This window comes from Tachyglossus aculeatus, chromosome 21 (genome assembly GCF_015852505.1).
Source record: "Tachyglossus aculeatus isolate mTacAcu1 chromosome 21, mTacAcu1.pri, whole genome shotgun sequence".
NCBI lineage: Eukaryota > Metazoa > Chordata > Mammalia > Monotremata > Tachyglossidae > Tachyglossus > Tachyglossus aculeatus.
Window position 1 is genome coordinate 12,221,814 of NC_052086.1, and position 19,106 is coordinate 12,240,919.

General features: G+C 55.9%; 1 protein-coding gene across 2 annotated transcripts in view; it reads right to left on the minus strand.

Annotated features, from left to right (window-relative positions):
* The window catches only part of CHTF18 (chromosome transmission fidelity factor 18), a 43,704-nt gene extending 32,784 nt beyond the window's left edge, over positions 1-10,920 (minus strand). For both annotated transcript variants that reach the window (XM_038762633.1, XM_038762632.1), the window contains exons 1-4: positions 10,812-10,920; positions 1,345-1,551; positions 1,058-1,202; positions 560-761 (exon numbers count right to left, since the gene is read on the minus strand). In XM_038762633.1, the coding sequence (XP_038618561.1) occupies positions 560-761; positions 1,058-1,202; positions 1,345-1,551; positions 10,812-10,908 (651 nt within the window). In that variant the 5' untranslated portion in view covers positions 10,909-10,920. The remainder of the gene's footprint in view (positions 1-559; positions 762-1,057; positions 1,203-1,344; positions 1,552-10,811) is intronic.
* Between the last annotated feature and the right edge of the window lie 8,186 nt (positions 10,921-19,106).

Sequence of the window (19,106 nt, forward strand, 5' to 3'; positions counted from 1 at the left end):
CACGGGGGCCCACGGTCTCACTCCCCATTTTCCAGACGAGGTAACTGAGGCTCAGAGAAGTGAAGCGACTTGCCCAAAGCCACGCAGCAGACAAGCGGCCGGGCCCGTGCTCCGTCCACGACGCCCCGCTGCCTCTCTCCCTCGTCCCTGCTATTTCTCCATCCTGGGTCCGTGGGCTGGTCCCGCCGCTCCCTCCGGGAGCTCAAGCCGGGCGGGATTCTCCCGGACAGGTCGGATAGGCTGGCTGCGGTGGCCCCAGGCCGACTTTCCCCCCATCTGCCGCCCGAGGCCGAGATGGTGGACCACCTGCTATGTCACCTCACACCTCTCAGGATCTCATTTCCCTCATCTGTAAAATGGGGAGAAGATCCCAGCCTTATCCAATTCCCTTGTATCTACCCCAGTGCTTGGCACCCAGTAAGTGGGGAAATGACTCCAAGAGATCGGGGGCTTCCCGGCCCGAGCCAGGCCCCCGAGAGGGAGGGGGCCGACACAGGCAGCCCGCTGATCGGAAGGACTCAGATCCCGGGTCGCGGGGCCGGCCGCGATCGACTCCTACCTCCTCTCTTGCCCCCGGGGGATCGTCCCTCATCACCACGTAGACCCGGGTGCCGTCGGTGGATGTCACGTTGAGGTAGTCATCCAAGACGGGGGGCCGCCGTAAGACCCCTCTGCGGCTCGCCGGCGGGGAAGGGGTCCTCTGGAGCGGGGCAACGTCGCTCACGTCCAGGGGCCCCGGGCTCCGGCCCCGGTCGGCGGGTCTGCAGGTGCCCAGGCGTGACGGTGAGGGGGGTGCGGACCCCCCGGGACCTTATCCTTCCTCCTCCAACTACCTCCACTAGGCTTTCCCGCCAGCTGAGTCCCCGCCTCCCCCGGCCCTCCTGACACCTCTGAGGCACCAGATTTCTCGTTCTCTCCGGGCGCATCTCCGGGGGGCCGCTCCCGCCACCGAACGGCACCCAGTCCCCCCAGACCAACCCATTTTCCCCACCTATATCGGCCTGGCCCCAGCCCCCTCCCAGGACCAAGTAGTTCTGGCGGCGCCCGAAACCGTCACCTGCTGTCCGGCTCCCGGGCGGGGTCCTCCGGGGTCAGCGGGGGCGTGACGTCGCCCCGCGGGGGGCCGGAACGGGGCACCTCGAGGCCCGGGCCAAAATCCAGCTTCTTGACGGTCTCGAGCTTCCGCCTTTTGGGCTTGGGGGCTGAGAGGCGGGACGGGGTGGGCACGTCTGGGCTGACTCTGCCCTGCACCCCCGCCCGACACCGGCCTCCCCCCGGCTCCCCCGGCCCGCGCTCCCCTACGTACTGCAACCTCCGAAAGGGCCCTCCCTGCCCGGAACATACTGAGTGGGACCGGGGCCAGAGGGTCCTCCTCTTCCACCTCCACCGGCTCCCGCCGATCCCGCCCGGGGAGGCTGGCACTGCCATCCCCGTCCCGTCCCGGGCCGCGATCCCCACGGCCGACATCACCGGCGGCGAGGGCCTCCTCAAACGTCACCGGTTTCCTCTTCCGTCGCCAGGAGACCTTGGGTACCGGTGGGGTTGGGTGCCCTGGGGACAAAAACTTGTTTAAACAGGCAGACAAGGAGACCAGAAGGGCTGTCCTACTCAAATGGCTCACTGGCCGCCTGTCAGTTCACCTCCTAGTAGGGAGGCAGGTACTCCTCCAAGTCTCAGGTCCCTGGAAGGAGCCAGAGGCACCCATATAATAATTAACAATTGCGGCATTCGTTAAGCGCTTACTATATGCCAGCCGCTCTACTAAGCGCTGGGGTGAATACAAGCAAATCGGGTTGCACGCAGTCCCTGTCCCTCGCGGGGCTCACGGTCTCGATTCCCATTTTACAGGTGAGGTCACCGAGGCACAAAGAAGCGAGGCGAGTTGCCCAAGGTCACACGGCAGACAGGTGGCGGGAAGCAGCGCGGCTCGGTGGGAAGAGCCCGGGGTTTGGAGTCAGCGGTCGTCGGTTCAAATCCCGGCTCCGCCGCTTGTCAGCTGTGTGGCTTTGGGCGAGTCGCTTCACTTCTCTGGGCCTCAGTTCCCTCATCTGTAAATTGGGGATTAAGAATGTGAGCCCCACACGGGACAACCTGATCACCTTGTAAACTCCCCAGTGCTTTGCTTAGTAAGCGCTTAATAAATGCCATCATTATTATTATTATTATTATTAAGTGGCGGAGCTGGGATTAGAATCCATGGCATTCTGACTTTCAGGCCCAAGCTCTATCCACTAGGCCACTGACCTTGGGGACACCCGAGCCAGGAAGCAACTAGCCCTGGGGGGGTGATAGGTCCTGGAGATGGCTAGTCCTGGGAATGTCTGATCCAGGGAGAGGCTGATTCTGGAGGTATTTGACACAGGGGACAAGAGGTTATGGGGGTGACAGGTTTGGGAGCAACAAATCCAGGGGGTGTTTGGAGATAACAGGTCCTGCGGGTGACTGATCCTGGTAGCAGGAGATCCTGCGGCTGACAGACCCTGAGGGTGATAGGTTCTGGATGGGATAGACCCTGGGGGCAATATGTCTCGGGGGTGTTTGATGGTGGGGACGATAGATCTTAGGAATTACCGCCCCTGAGGGCGACATGTTCTAGGGGTGACAGGCCCTGGGGGTGAGAGGTTCTGGGGATGACTGACCCTAAGGGTGACAGGTTCTGGGGGTGACCGACCCTGAGGGTGAGAGGTTGCGGTGATGATTTGCCCCGAGGAAGAGAGGGCCTGAGGGCAACATGTTCCGGGGGATGAATGACCCTGAGAGTGGTAGGTACCAGGGGGGTTGGACTCTGAGGATGGGGATGACGGATCCCGGGGGTCCTGGGACGATTAACCCTGAGGATGACGCGACCAGGGGGCGTTGGGTTCTTGGGGTGATCGCCCCTGAGGGAGATAGGTCCTGGGATGACTGCCCCCGAAGATGACAGGTTCTAGGGGGTGACTAACCCTGGTGATGACAGGTCCTGGGGGGGTCTGAAGGTGACCGTCCCATGAGTGACTGATCCGAAGGGTGAGAGGTTCTGGGGGCAACAGGTTCTGGGGGTGACTGACCTGAAGAGTGGTAAGTCCTGGGGGTGATGGGCTCTGAGGGTGGTAGGTTCTGGGGGAAGATTGACCTTGGGGATGACAGGTGCTGGGGGTGTCTGAGGATGACAGGTACTAGGAATGACTAACACGAAGGGTGGTAGTTTCTGGGGGTAGATGACCATGAGGGTAACAGGTTATGGGGGCAAATGACCCTGAGGGTGACAGGTTCTGGGGGTGACTGACCCTGAGTATGAGAGGTCCTAGGGTAACTGACCCTGAGGGTGACAAACCCTGAAAACGATAGGTTTTGCGGGGTGATTGATCCTGAGAGTGACAGGTTCTGGGGGGAGACTGACCCTGAGTATGAGAGGTCCTGGGGTGACTGACCCTGAGGGGGACAAACCCTGAAAATGATTGATAGGTTTTGCAGGGTGATTGATCCTAAGGGTGACAGGTTCTAGGGGGTGACTGACCCTGAGTATGAGAGGTTCTGGAGTAACTGACCCTGAGGGTGACAAACCCTGAAAATGATAGGTTTTGTGGGGTGATTGATCCTGAGGGTGATAGGTTCTGGGGGGGAGACTGACCCCGAGTATGAGAGGTTCTGGGGTGACTGATCCTGAGGGTGACAAGTTCTGGGGGGAGACTGACCCTTAAGATGAAAGGTCTTGAGGGTGACTGACTCTGAGGGTGACAGATCCTGGGGGCAACCGACCCTGAGTGTGATAGGCTTGGGGGATGATTGACCCTGAACATGATAGGTCTTGGGGTGACAGATTCTGGAGGTGACAGGTTCTGTGGGTGACTGACCCTAAGGGTGACAGGTTTTGGGGGGTGACTGGCCCTGTGGGTGACAGGTTCTGGGGATGACTGATCCTGAGGATGACAGGTCCTCGGGTGACAGGTTCTGGGGGTGAGTGCCCCTGGGGGTGGCGGGTTCTGGGGTGAGTGCCCCTGGGGGTGACAGGTTTTGGGGGTGACTGGCCCTGTGGGTGACAGGTTCTGGGGGTGACTGATTCTGAGGATGACAGGTTCTGGGGATGATTGATCCTGAGGATGACAGGTTCTGGGGGTGAGTGCCCCTCGGGGTGGCAGGTTCGGTGGGTGACTGACCCTAAGGGTGACAGGTTTTGGGGGTGACTGGCCCTGAGGGTGACAGGTTCTGGGTACGCCTGATCCTGAGGATGACAGGTACTGGCGGCGACAGGTTTTGGGGGTGAGTGCCCCTGGGGGTGGCAGGTTCTGGGATGAGTGCCCCTGGGGGTGACTGACCCCAAGGGTGACAAGTTTTGGGGGTGACAGGTTCTGGGGGTGACTGGCCCTGGGGGTGACAGGTTCTGGGGATGACTGATCCTGAGGATGACAGGTCCTGGGGGTGGCAGGTTCTGGGGTGACTGACCCTAAGGGTGACAAGTCTTGGGGGTGACTGATTTGTGAGGGTGACAGATTTTGGGGGTGAGTGCCCCTGGGGGTGGCAGATTTTGGGGGTGACAGGTTCTGTGGGTGACTGACCCTAAGGGTGACAGGTTTTGGGGGTGACTGGCCCTGTGGGTGACAGGTTCTGGGGATGACTGATCCTGAGGATGACAGGTCCTGGGGGCAACAGCTTCTGGGGGTAACAGGTTCGGTGGGTGACTGACCCCAAGGGTGACGGGTTTTGGGGGTGACTCGCCCTGTAGGTGACAGGTTCTGGGGGTGACTGACCGTAGAAGCAACAGGTCGTGGGGGTGACAGGTTCTGGGAATGACTGATCCTGAGGATGACAGCTTCTGGGGGTGAGTGCCACTGGAGGTGGCAGGTTCTGGTAAAGGTGACAAGTTCCCTCCAGCCTTCTACCTTCCAAGTTTTTTACCGGCAAAATCAGGTGACAGGCTCAACTTGAGAGAGATTTTTTAGTTTTCCAGGGTGCTTTTGCCTTGCTCCTTGTTGTTAATAATAATAATGATGGCATTTGTTAAGCGCTTACTATGTGCAAAGCACTGTTCTAAGCACTGGGGGGATACAAGGGGATCAGATTGTCCCACGTGGGGCTCACAGTCTTCATCCCCATTTTCCAGATGAGGGAACTGAGGCCCAGAGAAGTGAAGTGACTCGCCCAAAGTCCCACAGCTGACAAGCGGCGGAGCCGGGATTTGAACCCACGACCTCCGACTCCAAAGCCCGGGCTCTTTCCACTGAGCCACGCTGCTCCTCTTGTTCAAGTCCAGTTCAATTTACAAAATAATCCTAACGGTAACGTAGATAGAACGGCCTACTGGATCGAGCGCGGGCCTGAAGGTCGGGAGGACTTGGGTTCTAGCCCCAGCTCTGGCACTTTTTGCTCTGTGACCTTTGCAGGTCACTTAGCTTCTCTGCCTCAGTTCCCTCATCCTCCTTCCTCTCCCCCTCCCCAGCCCCCCCGCCCCCAGGACCCGTCACCCCCAGAACCTGTCACCAACAGGGCCAGTCACCCCCAAAACCTGTCACCCTTAGGGTCAGTCACCCACCGAAACTGTCACCCCCAGGACCCGTTATCCTCAGGATCAATCATCCCCAGAATCTGTGACCCTAAGGGTGACAGGTTCTGGGAATGACTAATCCTGGGGACGACAGAATATATGTTTGTTTGTTTATATATATATATATATATATATGTAAATATATATACACACATATATATGTATATATATATGTGCATATATGTAAATATATATACACATATACATGTATATATATATACACACACATATATATGTATATACATATATACACACACACAGATTTATTACTTTGTTTTACTTGTACAGATTTACTATTCTATTTATTTAATTTTGTCAGTATGTTTTGTTGTCTGTCTCCCCCTTCTAGACTGTGGGCCCGCTGTTGGGTAGGGACCGCCTCTACATGTTGCCAACTTGGACTTCCTAAGCGCTCAGTGCTCTGCACATAGTAAGCGCTCGATAAATATGACTGAATGATTGATTCGTGAGGGTGGCGGATTTTGGGGGTGACCGGCCCTGTGGGTGCCCACTCTGTGTGAGCCCGCAGTCGGGTAGGGACCGTCTCTATAAGTTGCCAACCTGGACTTCCCAAGCGCTTAGTCCAGTGCTCTGCACACAGTAAGCGCTCAATAAATACGATTGATGATGCTGATGCTGATGAACTTCTAGACTGTGAGCCCGCTGTTGGGTAGGGACCGTCTCTATATGCTGCCAACCTGGACTTTCCAAGCGCTTTGTTCATGCATTCAATCGTATTGATTGAGCGCTTACCGTGTGCAGAGCACTGTCCTAAGCGCTTGGGAAGTCCAAGTCGGCAACATAGAGAGACAGTCCCTACCCAACAGTGGGCTCACAGTCTAGAAGCGCTTAGTCCAGTGCTCTGTACACAGTAAGCGCTCGATAAATACGATTCAATGAATGAATTTCTAGACTGTGAGCTCAGTGCTGGGTAGGGACTGTCTCTATATGTGGCCAACTTGTACTTCCCAAGCGTTTAGTCCAGTGCTCTGCATACAGTAAGTGCTCAATAAATATGATTCAATGAATGAATTTCTAGACTGTGAGCTCACTGTTGGGTAGGGACCGTCTCTATATGTTGCCAACTTGGATTTCCCAAGCGCTTAACACAGTGCTCTGCACACAATAAGCACTCAATCAATACGACTGAATGAATGAAGGGTCATGGGTTCAAATCCCGGCTCTGCCAATCATCAGCTGTGTGACTCTGGGCAGGGCACTTCACTTCTCTGGGCTTTGGTCCCCTCAACTTGTATGTCCCAAGCGCTTAGTCCAGTGCTCTGCACACAATAAGCGCTCAATCAATATGACTGAATGAATGAAGGGTCATGGGTTCAAATCCCGGCTCTGCCAATCGTCTGCTCTGTGACTCTGGGGAAGGCACTTCACTTCTCTGGGCCTCGGTTACCACAACTTGTCCTTCCCAAGCGCTTAGTCCAGTGCTTCTGCACACAGTAAGCGCTCCATCCATACGATTGAATGAATGAATGAATGAATGAATGAAGGGTCACGGGTTCAAATCCCGGCTCCGCCAATTGTCAGCTGTGTGACTCTGGGCAGGGCACTTCACTTCTCTGGGCCTCGGTTCCCTCAACTTGTCCTTCCCAAGCGCTTAGTCCAGTGCTCTGCACACAGTAAGCGCTCAATAAATACGACTGAATGAATGATTGATTGATTGATGGGTCATGGGTTCAAATCCTGGCTCTGCCAATCGTCAGCTGTGTGACTCTGGGGAAGGCACTTCACTTCTCTGGACCTCGGTTACCACAACTCGTACTTCCCAAGCGCTTAGTCCAGTGCTCTGCACACAGTAAGCGCTCAATAAATACGATTGAATGAATGATTGATTGAGGGGTCATGGGTTCAAATCCCAGTCCGCCAATGGTCAGCTGTGTGACTCTGGGCAAGGCACTTCACTTCTCTGGGCCTCAGTTACCTCAACTCGGACTTCCCAAGCGCTTAGTCCAGTGCTCTGCACACAGTAAGCGCTCCATCCATACGACTGAATGAACGAAGGGTCACAGGTTCAAATCCCGGCTCCGCCAATCGTCCACTGTGTGACTCTGGGCAGGGCACTTCACTTCTCTGGACCTTGGTTACCACAACTTGTGCTTCCCAAGCGCTTAGTCCAGTGCTCTGCACACAGTAAGCGCTCAATAAATACGACTGAATGAATGATTGACTGATTGAGGGGTCATGGGTTCAAATCCTGGCTCCGCCAATCGTCAGCTGTGTGACTCTGGGGAAGGCACTTCACTTCTCTGGGCCTTGGTTACCTCAACTTGTGCTTCCCAAGCGCTTAGTCCAGTGCTTCTGCACATAGTAAGCACTCAGTAAATACGACTGAATGAATGATTGATTGATTGAGGGGTCATGGGTTCAAATCCTGGCTCTGCCAATCGTCAGCTGTGTGATTCTGGGCAGGGCACGTCACTTCTCTGGACCTCGGTTACCTCAACTTGTCCTTCCCAAGCGCTTAGTCCAGTGCTTCTGCACACAGTAAGCGCTCAATAAACACGATTGAATGAGTGAAGGGTCATGGGTTCAAATCCCGGCTCCGCCAATCATCAGCTGTGTGACTCCAGGGAAGGCACTTCACTTCTCTGGACCTCAGTTACCTCAACTTGTACTTTCCAAGCGCTTAGTCCAGTGCTCTGCACACAGTAAGCGCTCAATAAATACGATTGAATGAATGGTCATGGGTTCAAATCCCGGCTCCGCCAATGGTCAGCTGTGTGACTCTGGGCAAGGCACGTCACTTCTCTGGGCCTCAGTTACCTCAACTTGGCCTTCCCAAGCGCTCGGTCCAGTGCTCTGCACACAGTAAGCGCTCAATAAATACAACTGAATGAATGATTGATTGATTGAGGGGTCATGGGTTCAAATCCCGCCTCCGCCAATCGTCAGCTGTGTGACTCTGGGCAGGGCACGTCACTTCTCTGGACCTCGGTTACCTCAACTTGGACTTCCCAAGCGCTTAGTCCAGTGCTTCTGCACACAGTAAACGCTCGATAAACACGACTGAATGAGTGAAGGGTCATGGGTTCAAATCCCGGCTCCGCCAATCATCAGCTGTGTGACTCCAGGGAAGGCACTTCACTTCTCTGGACTTCAGTTACCTCAGCTTGTGCTTCCCAAGCGCTTAGTCCAGTGCTCTGCACACAGTAAGCGCTCAATAAATACGATTGAATGAATGGTCATGGGTTCAAATCCCGGCTCCGCCAATGGTCAGCTGTGTGACTCTGGGCAAGGCACGTCACTTCTCTGGGCCTCAGTTACCTCAACTTGGCCTTCCCAAGCGCTCGGTCCAGTGCTCTGCACACAGTAAGCGCTCAATAAATACGACTGAATGAATGATTGATTGATTGAGGGGTCATGGGTTCAAATCCCGCCTCCGCCAATCGTCAGCTGTGTGACTCTGGGGAAGGCACGTCATTTCTCTGGACCTCGGTTACCTCAACTTGTCCTTCCCAAGCGCTTAGTCCAGTGCTTCTGCACACAGTAAGCGCTCGATAAACACGACTGAATGAGCGAAGGGTCATGGGTTCAAATCCCGGCTCCGTCAATCATCAGCTGTGTGACTCCAGGGAAGGCATTTCACTTCTCTGGACCTCGGTTACCTCAACTTGGACTTCCCAAGCGCTTAGTCCAGTGCTCTGCACACAGTAAGCGCTCCAACCATATGATTGAATGGTCATGGGTTCAAATCCTGGCTCCGCCAATCGTCAGCTGTGTGACTCTGGGGAAGGCACTTCACTTCTCTGGGCCTTGGTTACCTCAACTTGTCCTTCCCAAGCGCTTAGTCCAGTGCTTCTGCACACAGTAAGCGCTCAATAAACACGACTGAATGAGTGAAGGGTCATGGGTTCAAATCCCGGCTCCGCCAATCATCAGCTGTGTGACTCCAGGGAAGGCACTTCACTTCCCTGGACCGCAGTTACCTCAACTTGGCCTTCCCAAGCGCTTAGTCCAGTGCTCTGCACACAGTAAGCGCTCCAACCATATGATTGAATGGTCATGGGTTCAAATCCTGGCTCCGCCAATCGTCAGCTGTGTGACTCTGGGGAAGGCACTTCACTTCTCTGGGCCTCGGTTACCTCAACTTGTCCTTCCCAAGCGCTTAGTCCAGTGCTTCTGCACACAGTAAGCGCTCCATCCATACGATTGAATGAATGAATGAATGAATGAAGGGTCACGGGTTCAAATCCCGGCTCCGCCAATCGTCAGCTGTGTGACTCTGGGCAGGGCACTTCACTTCTCTGGGCCTCGGTTCCCTCAACTTGTGCTTCCCAAGCGCTTAGTCCAGTGCTCTGCACACAGTAAGCGCTCAATAAATACGACTGAATGAATGATTGATTGATTGAGGGGTCATGGGTTCAAATCCTGGCTCCGCCAATCGTCAGCTGTGTGACTCTGGGGAAGGCACTTCACTTCTCTGGGCCTTGGTTACCTCAACTTGTGCTTCCCAAGCGCTTAGTCCAGTGCTCTGCACACAGTAAGCGCTCAGTAAATACTACTGAATGAATGAAGGGTCACGGGTTCAAATCCCGGCTCCGCCAATGGTCAGCTGTGTGACTCTGGGCAAGGCACGTCACTTCTCTGGGCCTCAGTTACCTCAACTTGGCCTTCCCAAGCGCTCGGTCCAGTGCTCTGCACACAGTAAGCGCTCAATAAATACAACTGAATGAATGATTGATTGATTGAGGGGTCATGGGTTCAAATCCCGCCTCCGCCAATCGTCAGCTGTGTGACTCTGGGCAGGGCACGTCACTTCTCTGGACCTCGGTTACCTCAACTTGGACTTCCCAAGCGCTTAGTCCAGTGCTTCTGCACACAGTAAGCGCTCGATAAACACGATTGAATGAGTGAAGGGTCATGGGTTCAAATCCCGGCTCCGCCAATCATCAGCTGTGTGACTCCAGGGAAGGCACTTCACTTCTCTGGACTTCAGTTACCTCAGCTTGTGCTTCCCAAGCGCTTAGTCCAGTGCTCTGCACACAGTAAGTGCTCCTTCCATACGAATGAATGAATGAAGGGTCATGGGTTCAAATCCTGGCTCCGTCAATCATCAGCTGTGTGACTCTGGACAAGGCACGTCACTTCTCTGGGCCTCGGTTACCTCAGCTTGTGCTTCCCAAGCGCTTAGTCCAGTGCTCTGCACACAGTAAGCGCTCCATCCATACGACTGAATGAATGAATGAATTCAATGAATGAATGAATGACTGAGGAGTGTCCCTGAGGTGGGGGCCGCCCTGGGTTTCGTTTTTCGGGGTGTTCCGGTCGCCCTCACCCTCCAGCTCGGCCAGGACCTCCAACTCGGCGGCGAACTGGCTGTCGAAGTCGTCGTCCTCGACGCCATACAGCTCCTCCTCATAATCCGACGCCATCTCTGCCGCCGCGCGCGCACTTCCGGCCCCGCTCGCGCGCACTTCCGGCCTCCGCTCCGCCCGGCCCCGACGTCGTGACGTCACCTCCCGCGCCCGGCGCCTCCCGGTGACGTCACCGGCCCTGCCGGGAGCGCCCCCACGCGGCCCCGCTCGCGCGCACTTCCGGCGGACGCTCCGCCCGGCCCTGACGTGGTGACGTCGCCCCCCGCGCCCGGCGCCGCTTGGTGACGTCACCGGCCCTGGCTGTATAGATGTCTGTACATATTTATTACTCTATTTATTTTACTTGTTCCTATCTGTTCTATTTATTTTACTTTGTTAGTATGTTTGGTTTTGTTCTCTGTCTCCCCCTTTTAGACTGTTGTGTAGGGACCGTCTCTAGATGTTGCCAACTTGTACTTCCCAAGCAATTAGTCCAGTGCTCTGCACACAGCAAGCCCTCAATAAATACGATTGATTGATTGATTGCCGGGAGCGCCCCCACGCGGCCCCGCTCGCGCGCACTTCCAGCGGACGCTCCGCCAGGCCCTGACGTCATGACATCATCATCATCATCCGCCTGGTGACATCACCGGCCCTGCCTGTATATATGTCTGTACATATTTATTACTCGATTGATTGATTTTACTTGTACCTATCTATTCTATTTATTTTATTTTGTTAGTATGTTTGGTTTTGTTCTCTGTCTCCCCCTTCTAGACTGTGAGCCCACTGTTGGGTAGGGACCGTCTCTAGATGTGGCCAACTTGGACTTCCCAAGCGCTTAGACCAGTGCTCTGCACACGGTAAGCGCTCAATAAATACGATCGATTGATTGATTGATTGCCGGGAGCGCCCCCACGCGGCCCCGCTCGCACGCACTTCCGGCGGACACTCCGCCAGGCCCTGATGTCATGACGTCACCTCCCGCGCCCGGTGCCGCCTGGTGACGTCACCGGCCCTGCCTGTATATATGTCTGTACATATTTATTACTCGATTGATTGATTTTACTTGTACCTATCTGTTATCGACAAATAGGGTGCAAAATAGGTTAATCGGTGTAAATAGGCCGCAGGGTTCTTGAACCCAGGGTGGTGACGCAGATAGGAAAAATGACTCGGAGACAAGAGTTCAGATAGAGCAGTAAAGAAGGAAAGTGGCTACCTGCCCGTTCACCTCCCGGGAGAGGTACGAGTGACAAGCAGCCCCGATCCCAGCCGCTTCTTCCTCTTTTATTGGGTTTCAAATCCGAGCTACACAAAGGATTCCTGAGAGTAGTGCCGTACGTGAGGCCTTGGCATTCCAAGATCCCAAGTTAAAGTACAACCATTTGTTTGTCATGGTTTGGTTAGTGTTAAAATCCCTGTTTACAAGATGTTATCAGGAGATAATGGTCAACACAGGATGGGGACATTCCAGACAGAGAGGGGCCACTTTGGTTAATGTTACTTTACAAACACTGGAGTGCTTCCGTCTGCACAAAATTAAGTGTTACTGTTGATATGCACAAGATGGAGTCAGTCATGCCAAGTCCGCTGTGGCCAACACTATATATTCTATTTATTTTATTTTGTTAGTATGTTTGGTTTTGTTCTCTGTCTCCCCCTTTTAGACCGTGAGCCCGCTGTTGGGTAGGGACCGTCTCTAGATGTTGCCAACTTGGACTTCCCAAGCGCTTAGTTCAGTGCTCTGCACACGGTAAGCGCTCAATAATGTTATAAGGAAACCTGATCAAGGTCTCCGGGGCCCGGGATCCCACCCACCAACAAATTGGATCGCACGACAACCGGACAGAATTTTAGATGACCTGCCCAGCGCCAAAGAGGGCAGGTCGCAGCTTTATTGCAGATTTAAATCTGGGCTACCGCCTTATAGGAAGGCTTGGGAAGCGGCAGCCCCCACGAGCACAACTTTACACCCTTTATAGGGGTCTGAGGAGCGGTTATGCAAATGTTCCTTCCTTGTTTTACTGGCCTGGTTGCCCAAGGGGCTTTCCCGGCCGTTAGGCTGACGGTAATCGCCCTGCCAGGTGCTTCCCGATAAGGGCGTTGGCGCCGGGCTACAGGCCAGAAGTTCTGGCTCCCTGCCCAACCACGTGACAAGGCATTTTCCACAACATGGAGTCTGTCTAACAAGATGGAGTCTGTCTAGTTGTAGAGACTCAAGCCTCTTCAAGCCTCACATTCCCCACTGCTTTTTGTCAGTGAAGGGCAAATCTTTGACCGCTCAGCAAAGCGTGGGTACAGAAGCCAAACGCAAGGTTACGCGGGGGAGGGGTCCTCAGGGGGCACTGGTTGATACGGGGACATCAGGGCCAGGACTTTAATAGCTTGCAGCCTATCCTGGAGCATACGTGCTCCAGTTCTGAACAGGCAGGGGCCGATAGACAACACAAGGATCAACGCAAACAAGGGGCCCAGAAGTGGCAGCAGATAAGGGAGGAGTCCATTGAAGCCGCTCCAGAGGGGGTTGTTGGCCAGCTCCTGCCGCCGCACGGCCAAGTCCTCCTGGAGCTTGCGGATCTTGTCCCGAACGATCCCGGATTTGTTAGCGTAGAAGCAGCAATGTTCCTTTAGGGCTAGGCAGATCCCGCCCTGTTCAGCTGTCAGCAGGTCCAGACCCCTCCGGTTTTGTAGGACCACTGTAGCAAGGGAGTCAATCTGGTCCTGTAGATCGCGGATGGTGCCTGAAAGAGCCTGGACATCCTCAATGAGCTGGGTGGACAATTTATGGTAGGAGTGGACCGACACCCCTAGACCCGTCGCTCCCGTGCCCGCACCGGCCAACCCAAGGCCCAGGAGTAGGGGGAGAAACTGAATGGCCCTCTTATGTCTACCGGCGATATAATCCAGGCTGGGGAGTGGAATAGGCTCGTCACCTGGAATAAGGTCGATGTCAGGAAGTACGGAGGCTTGGACACAAAGACCCGTCCAGTTGGCGGGAAGGGCCGTGAAAGCCAAGTTCCCACCGCACACAAAGACTCGACCGGGGGCCGGGCAAAGTGGGGCGGAGACATTGACGGTTTGAGAGCAGTTACAAGAGGCGAAGCCTACGTCCAAGGCGATACTGGTGTTGGGGCCTGACCTAAGGTAACAGGGAACAGGGAGGGCCCAAAGCGGCTGCACACGAAAGGGAAGGTTGTGAGTACAGTTTCCTCCGGGGTAAGGAGAATCGGGCCCGGATACGGAGGCGTTTTCGGACGCGCTCTCGGGCACTGCAATGGGTATAGGATGGCCGAAGGGCATGCAGAGCCAGCAATCCGCCGCCAGCGCAGGGTTAGTGGCATTCAAAGTTTGGTGGGTGGCGGCGAGGATATCCGCAGTCTGAGGGTCCAGACCGGGGCTCCGGGGCCTAGGTAGCGCCAGGGGGTGATACTGGATCGAGGGGTGTAAGATCTAGATTACCTCCTTCATGCGTTCTGACACCTGCGCTTCCCGGACGCGATCGGACGGCCCCCCACCATCAGAGATGTGGAGGGGGGCCCGGAGTGGCCAACAGACGGGCTGACCGACGGTCCCCGTGCAGGAGGCCTGGGCGTATTTGGAGTGGTCCATTTCTCCCCCAAAGGAGCCACTGTAAGTTCTCTGTAGGACGGCAGTCAAATAGACCCTCCCGTCCGTGTGGTTACACTGCTGGGCCGCGCTGTAGCAAGTGGAGTGCATCTGGGAGGTGACCTGGCATGCCGTTGGGCAGGGCCCAGGTCGACCGTCCGGGGACAGTAGTACCTTAGGTCGGCGAGTGCATACCCAATGTTGATGATATCCTCCACCCACTCCCCTGTTGTACACTAGGTAAGCCGTCGAGTCGCCACAAGTAACTGATCGCGTATAGGTGGTGGGTACGGTTTCTTGGACGCCCCCTCGACAGTTACAGGGGGGTCCCCACAGGGCCGCTATCAGTGCCTCTTTGTTAGGGGGGGGCCCGAGGCCCCCCAGGACCCCAGAGAGACAGCTGACTCCGAACAAGGTTATGACAAACGTCTGGAGAGTTTTAACTTGAGAGGGGTGGAGGCAGGGTCGATCCCCCATGTTCCACTGCACTCTGGGGCACCCTTCAACCTGGTGTAGTGGATCCACGGGGTCTTACCAGCTACCTTCACGGCAGTGGGAGTGCTCAAAACGACAGTGAAGGGCCCGTCCCAGCGGGGAGCGAGCTGCCGGGAGTCGAGTCTCTTTACGTAGACAAGGTCCCCAGGCTGGAAGAGGGGCTCCCTTCCTCGATGGACCTCCGCCCCAGGTTGCTGATCTGCCAAGGTCGTCCGGGCGAGGGACCGCGTAGCCTGCAGCGCCTGTAAGGACTTAAGCAAAGACCGATGGGTGACTTCGGCAAGCTGGTCAAGGCCGACTCGGGGCACCAGGGGGGGCCTCAGACCATAGACAATCTCAAAGGGGGACAGGCCTTCCCTCCCTGGTGTGCACCGGGCCCGGAAGAGGGCCTGGGGGAGAAGCGCGACCCAATCACCCCCAGTTTCCATTTTTAATTTGGTGATAGTTTCTTTCAAAGTCCGATTCATCCTTTCCACCTGCCCAGAGCTCTGGGGCCGGTACGCACAGTGTAGTTTCCAGGTGATCCGGAGCGCGGAAGCCAGCTGCTGAGTTATCTTTGCGACAAAAGCCGGACCATTGTCAGACCCAATACGAAGTGGCAGTCCAAATCGCGGGACTAGATCATTTGCCAGGTGCTTGACGACAATCTGAGCCGTTTCCCCCTTCGCCGGGTAAGCCTCCACCCATCCGGAGAAGGTATCCACCAGGACCAACAAATACTTGTAGCCGCCCCGGGCCGGAGTCATCTCGGTAAAGTCAATTTCCCAATGTTCCCCGGGGGCCAGTCCTCGGTCGCGGACGTTCTCGGCCGAGCTGGTAGGGACGGATTGTGCATTTACCCGAGCGCAGGCCTCGCACCTGCGCACCACGTCTTTTACTGCCCCGTAGATGCCACAGATGAGGTAGTGCTTTCGTATGACCGCGGCCAGTTTGGATTCCCCAAGATGGGAAGCACGGTGGGTCTGCTCGACTACCCGCCTCCCTACTGCTCTTGGGAGTAGGATCCGCCCGTCAGGGAGTCGCCACCAGCCGGTCGGGTCAGTGGTTCCGCCAAGCCGTTGGCCGAGAGCCTCTTCCTCTTTTGTATATTGTGGGGTGTCCACTGGGACCCAGTCAACTGGGGTACGGGGCGAGTCGCACAGGGAGGCCTGCATTGCCGGTGACTTCTTAGCGACCTCCCGGGCTGTCTTGTCAGCCAGCCGGTTTCCCAATGCTTCCAACGATTCACCTTGTTGGTGTCCTCTGCAGTGGATGACGGCGACACGCTTTGGCAGCCAGATGGCCGTTAGAAGAGCTAAAATTTCAGAGGCGTTTTTGATGGCCTTGCCCCCGGCAGTCAGCAGTCCCCTTTCCTTGTAGATCATTGCATGTACGTGCAGGGTAGCAAATGCATAACGGCTGTCGGTGTAGATGTTCACAGTCTTACCCCTGCTCCATTCCAGCGCCTTGGTGAAGGCTATAAGTTCAGCCCGCTGGGCCGACGTCCCTCTCGGGAGTGCCTCAGCCCAGACGATGGAGTCCGTTGTCACCACGGCCGCCCCCGCATACCTCAGGCCTTCCTTCACGTAACTGCTCCCATCAGTGAAGAGCGTGGCCTCAGCGTCGGCAAGGGGTTGGTCGGTCAGATCCGGGCGGGTGGTGGTTAGGGCATCCAGGGTGTCCGCGCAGTGATGCAGGGGCAAGGAGTCGTCAGTTGCTGGCAGCAGGGTTGCGGGATTAAGTGCCGCAGTTTGCTTGAAGATCACCCGGGGTGGGTCCAGGAGCAGGACCTGATATTGGGTTACTCGAGCGTTGGTCAGCCATTTGTCCGGGGGCGTGCGCAGGAGACCCTCCAGGTTGTGAGACGAGGTGATCTCCAAACTCTGCCCGAAGGTCAACTTCGACGCTTCCTTGGACAGGAGGGCGGCGGCTGCAATGGCCCGCAGACAGCGGGGCCATCCGGCGGCCACGGGGTCCAGTTTCCTTGAGAGATACGCCACTGGTCTCTTCCAGGGGCCGAGAGTCTGCATGAGCACCCCCTTGGCAACACCCTCTGCCTCGTCTACAAAAAGCTGGAAGGGCTGGTCCAGGTTGGGTAGGGCCAGAGCAGGTGGTTGCAGCAGGGCCGTTTTCAACCGCTGGAAGGCTTCCTCTTCGGTATCGGTCCATCGTAGGGGGGCATCGGCCCCTCGGGTGGCGGCGTATAGGGGTTGTGCCAGCTCCGCGAAGCTGGGGATCCAGAGCCTGCAGTAGCCGACCGTGCCCAGGGACTCTCGTACCTGCTTCTTGGTCTTCGGGGCTGGGACCTGTAGGATGGCCCGGACCCGGCTCTGGGCCAACGTCCTGGTCCCGTCCTTGATCCTGAATCCCAAGTAAGTGACCTCCTCCTGGCACAGCTGGGCCTTGCTGCTTGACACGCGGTACCCCATTGATCCTAGAGTGACCAGCAGGTCCCTGGTAGCTTGGAGGCATTCATCCCGACTCCCGGCGGCAATCAAAAGGTCGTCTACGTACTGGAGGAGCGTTACTGTTGGGTGGTCAAATCGATATCCCTGCAAATCTCTACTCAAAGCTTCGTCAAACAAGGTGGGGGAGTTCTCAAATCCCTGGGGCAGTCTGGTCCAGGTCAATTGGCCCGACTCCCCCTCCTCCATGTCTATCCATTCGAATGCAAACAGGAGCTGTGATTGACAAGTCAAAGGTATACAGAAGAATGCGTCCTTAAGATCTAGGACCGAATACCATGTTCGGTCAGGTGGCAGAAGGCTGAGGAGGGTATAAGGGTTGGGAACAGTGGGGTGTATGGTTTCCACTCGCTTATTCACCTCCCTCAGGTCCTGTACCATGCGGTATTCCGAGGTCCCAGTTTTCCGGACGGGTAGGAGGGGGGTATTCCAAGGGGAGTGGACGGGTTTCAATATTCCTGCCTCCTTAAATCTCCGAATACTCCCCCTGAGGCTCCTTCTAGCCTCCAGACTTATAGGGTATTGCCTTATTCTGATCGGCAGGGCCGTGCTGGTAAGCTGGACATGCACGGGGACCTGGGTAGTAGCGAGTCCCGGAGGGTTCGATTCTGCCCATACTTCGGGGATCTCCTCCCTCCATAAATCTAAGAGGGCGAGGTTCTGTGCAGGTTGTTCAGTGAACAGACGATACTCCTCCACCAAGGGTGAGGACAGCAGTAACTTGCCTTCAGTTCTAATTTCAGGGGTCCCCGCTTCGGAGAATATAATGGTGGCCCTTAACTTGTGCAGGAGGTCCCGTCCCAACAGGGGGTCAGGGCATTCGGGAATAACTAGGAAGGAGTGTGTTACCAATCCCTTCCCTAGATCAACAATCCGACCTTCCGATTTAGGGTACCTGCACGTGGCCCCGGTGGCCCCTACAATAGTCACCGTGTCCCTTGTCATCGGACCAACGGGTTTCTGCACTACTGAATGGGTTGCCCCCGTGTCAACCAGAAAATCAATCAATTGCCCCCCGACTTTTAACTTTAGCCTGGGTTCCCGGAGGGCTGAGGGACCCCGACGGCCCTATTGAGTCTCCTCTTCTACCAGGACCGGAGCTGCGCCCCCTTTTAACTTGGGACAGTCCCGTTTCCAGTGCCCATTCTCCCTGCAGTAGGCACATTGGTCCTTTCCCAGGGGCAGCCTCTTCTGACCTGACCTGCCTCCCCGTCGCCTATTCTCTGAATGTTCCTCTCGAGCTAGGAGGACCTTCGCCATTTTCTGGGTTAATTCATAAGTTGTTCTGGTGGGGTCCTCTCGTTGGTCAAAAACCTTCTGGGCTATGGCTACCAGCTCAGAGAGAGACTTTCCCTGGAACCCATCCGTTTTTTGAATCTTTTTTTTCGGATATCTGGGGCCGACTGCGACACGAATTGAATTACTATAGCTGCCTGATTATCAGGACTCCCAGGGTCTATGGGGGTCCAGGTCCGGTAGGCCTGATATAGTCGTTCCAGGTAGGCCGTAGGACTTTCCGTTGGCCCCTGCCGGACCTCGGTTATCTTAGAGAGATTAGTCGGCTTTCTGGCCGCCGCCCGTAGCCCCCGTAAGAGGATCTGGCGGTATTGATTCAGATTGGCCTCCCCTCCCGGGGTGTTGGGGTCCCAATCAGGCCTGCCAGAGGGGAACTGGGCCTCCACTTCCCTTGCGTCAGTGCTCGGTTCACCGCGAATATTTCGGACCTCC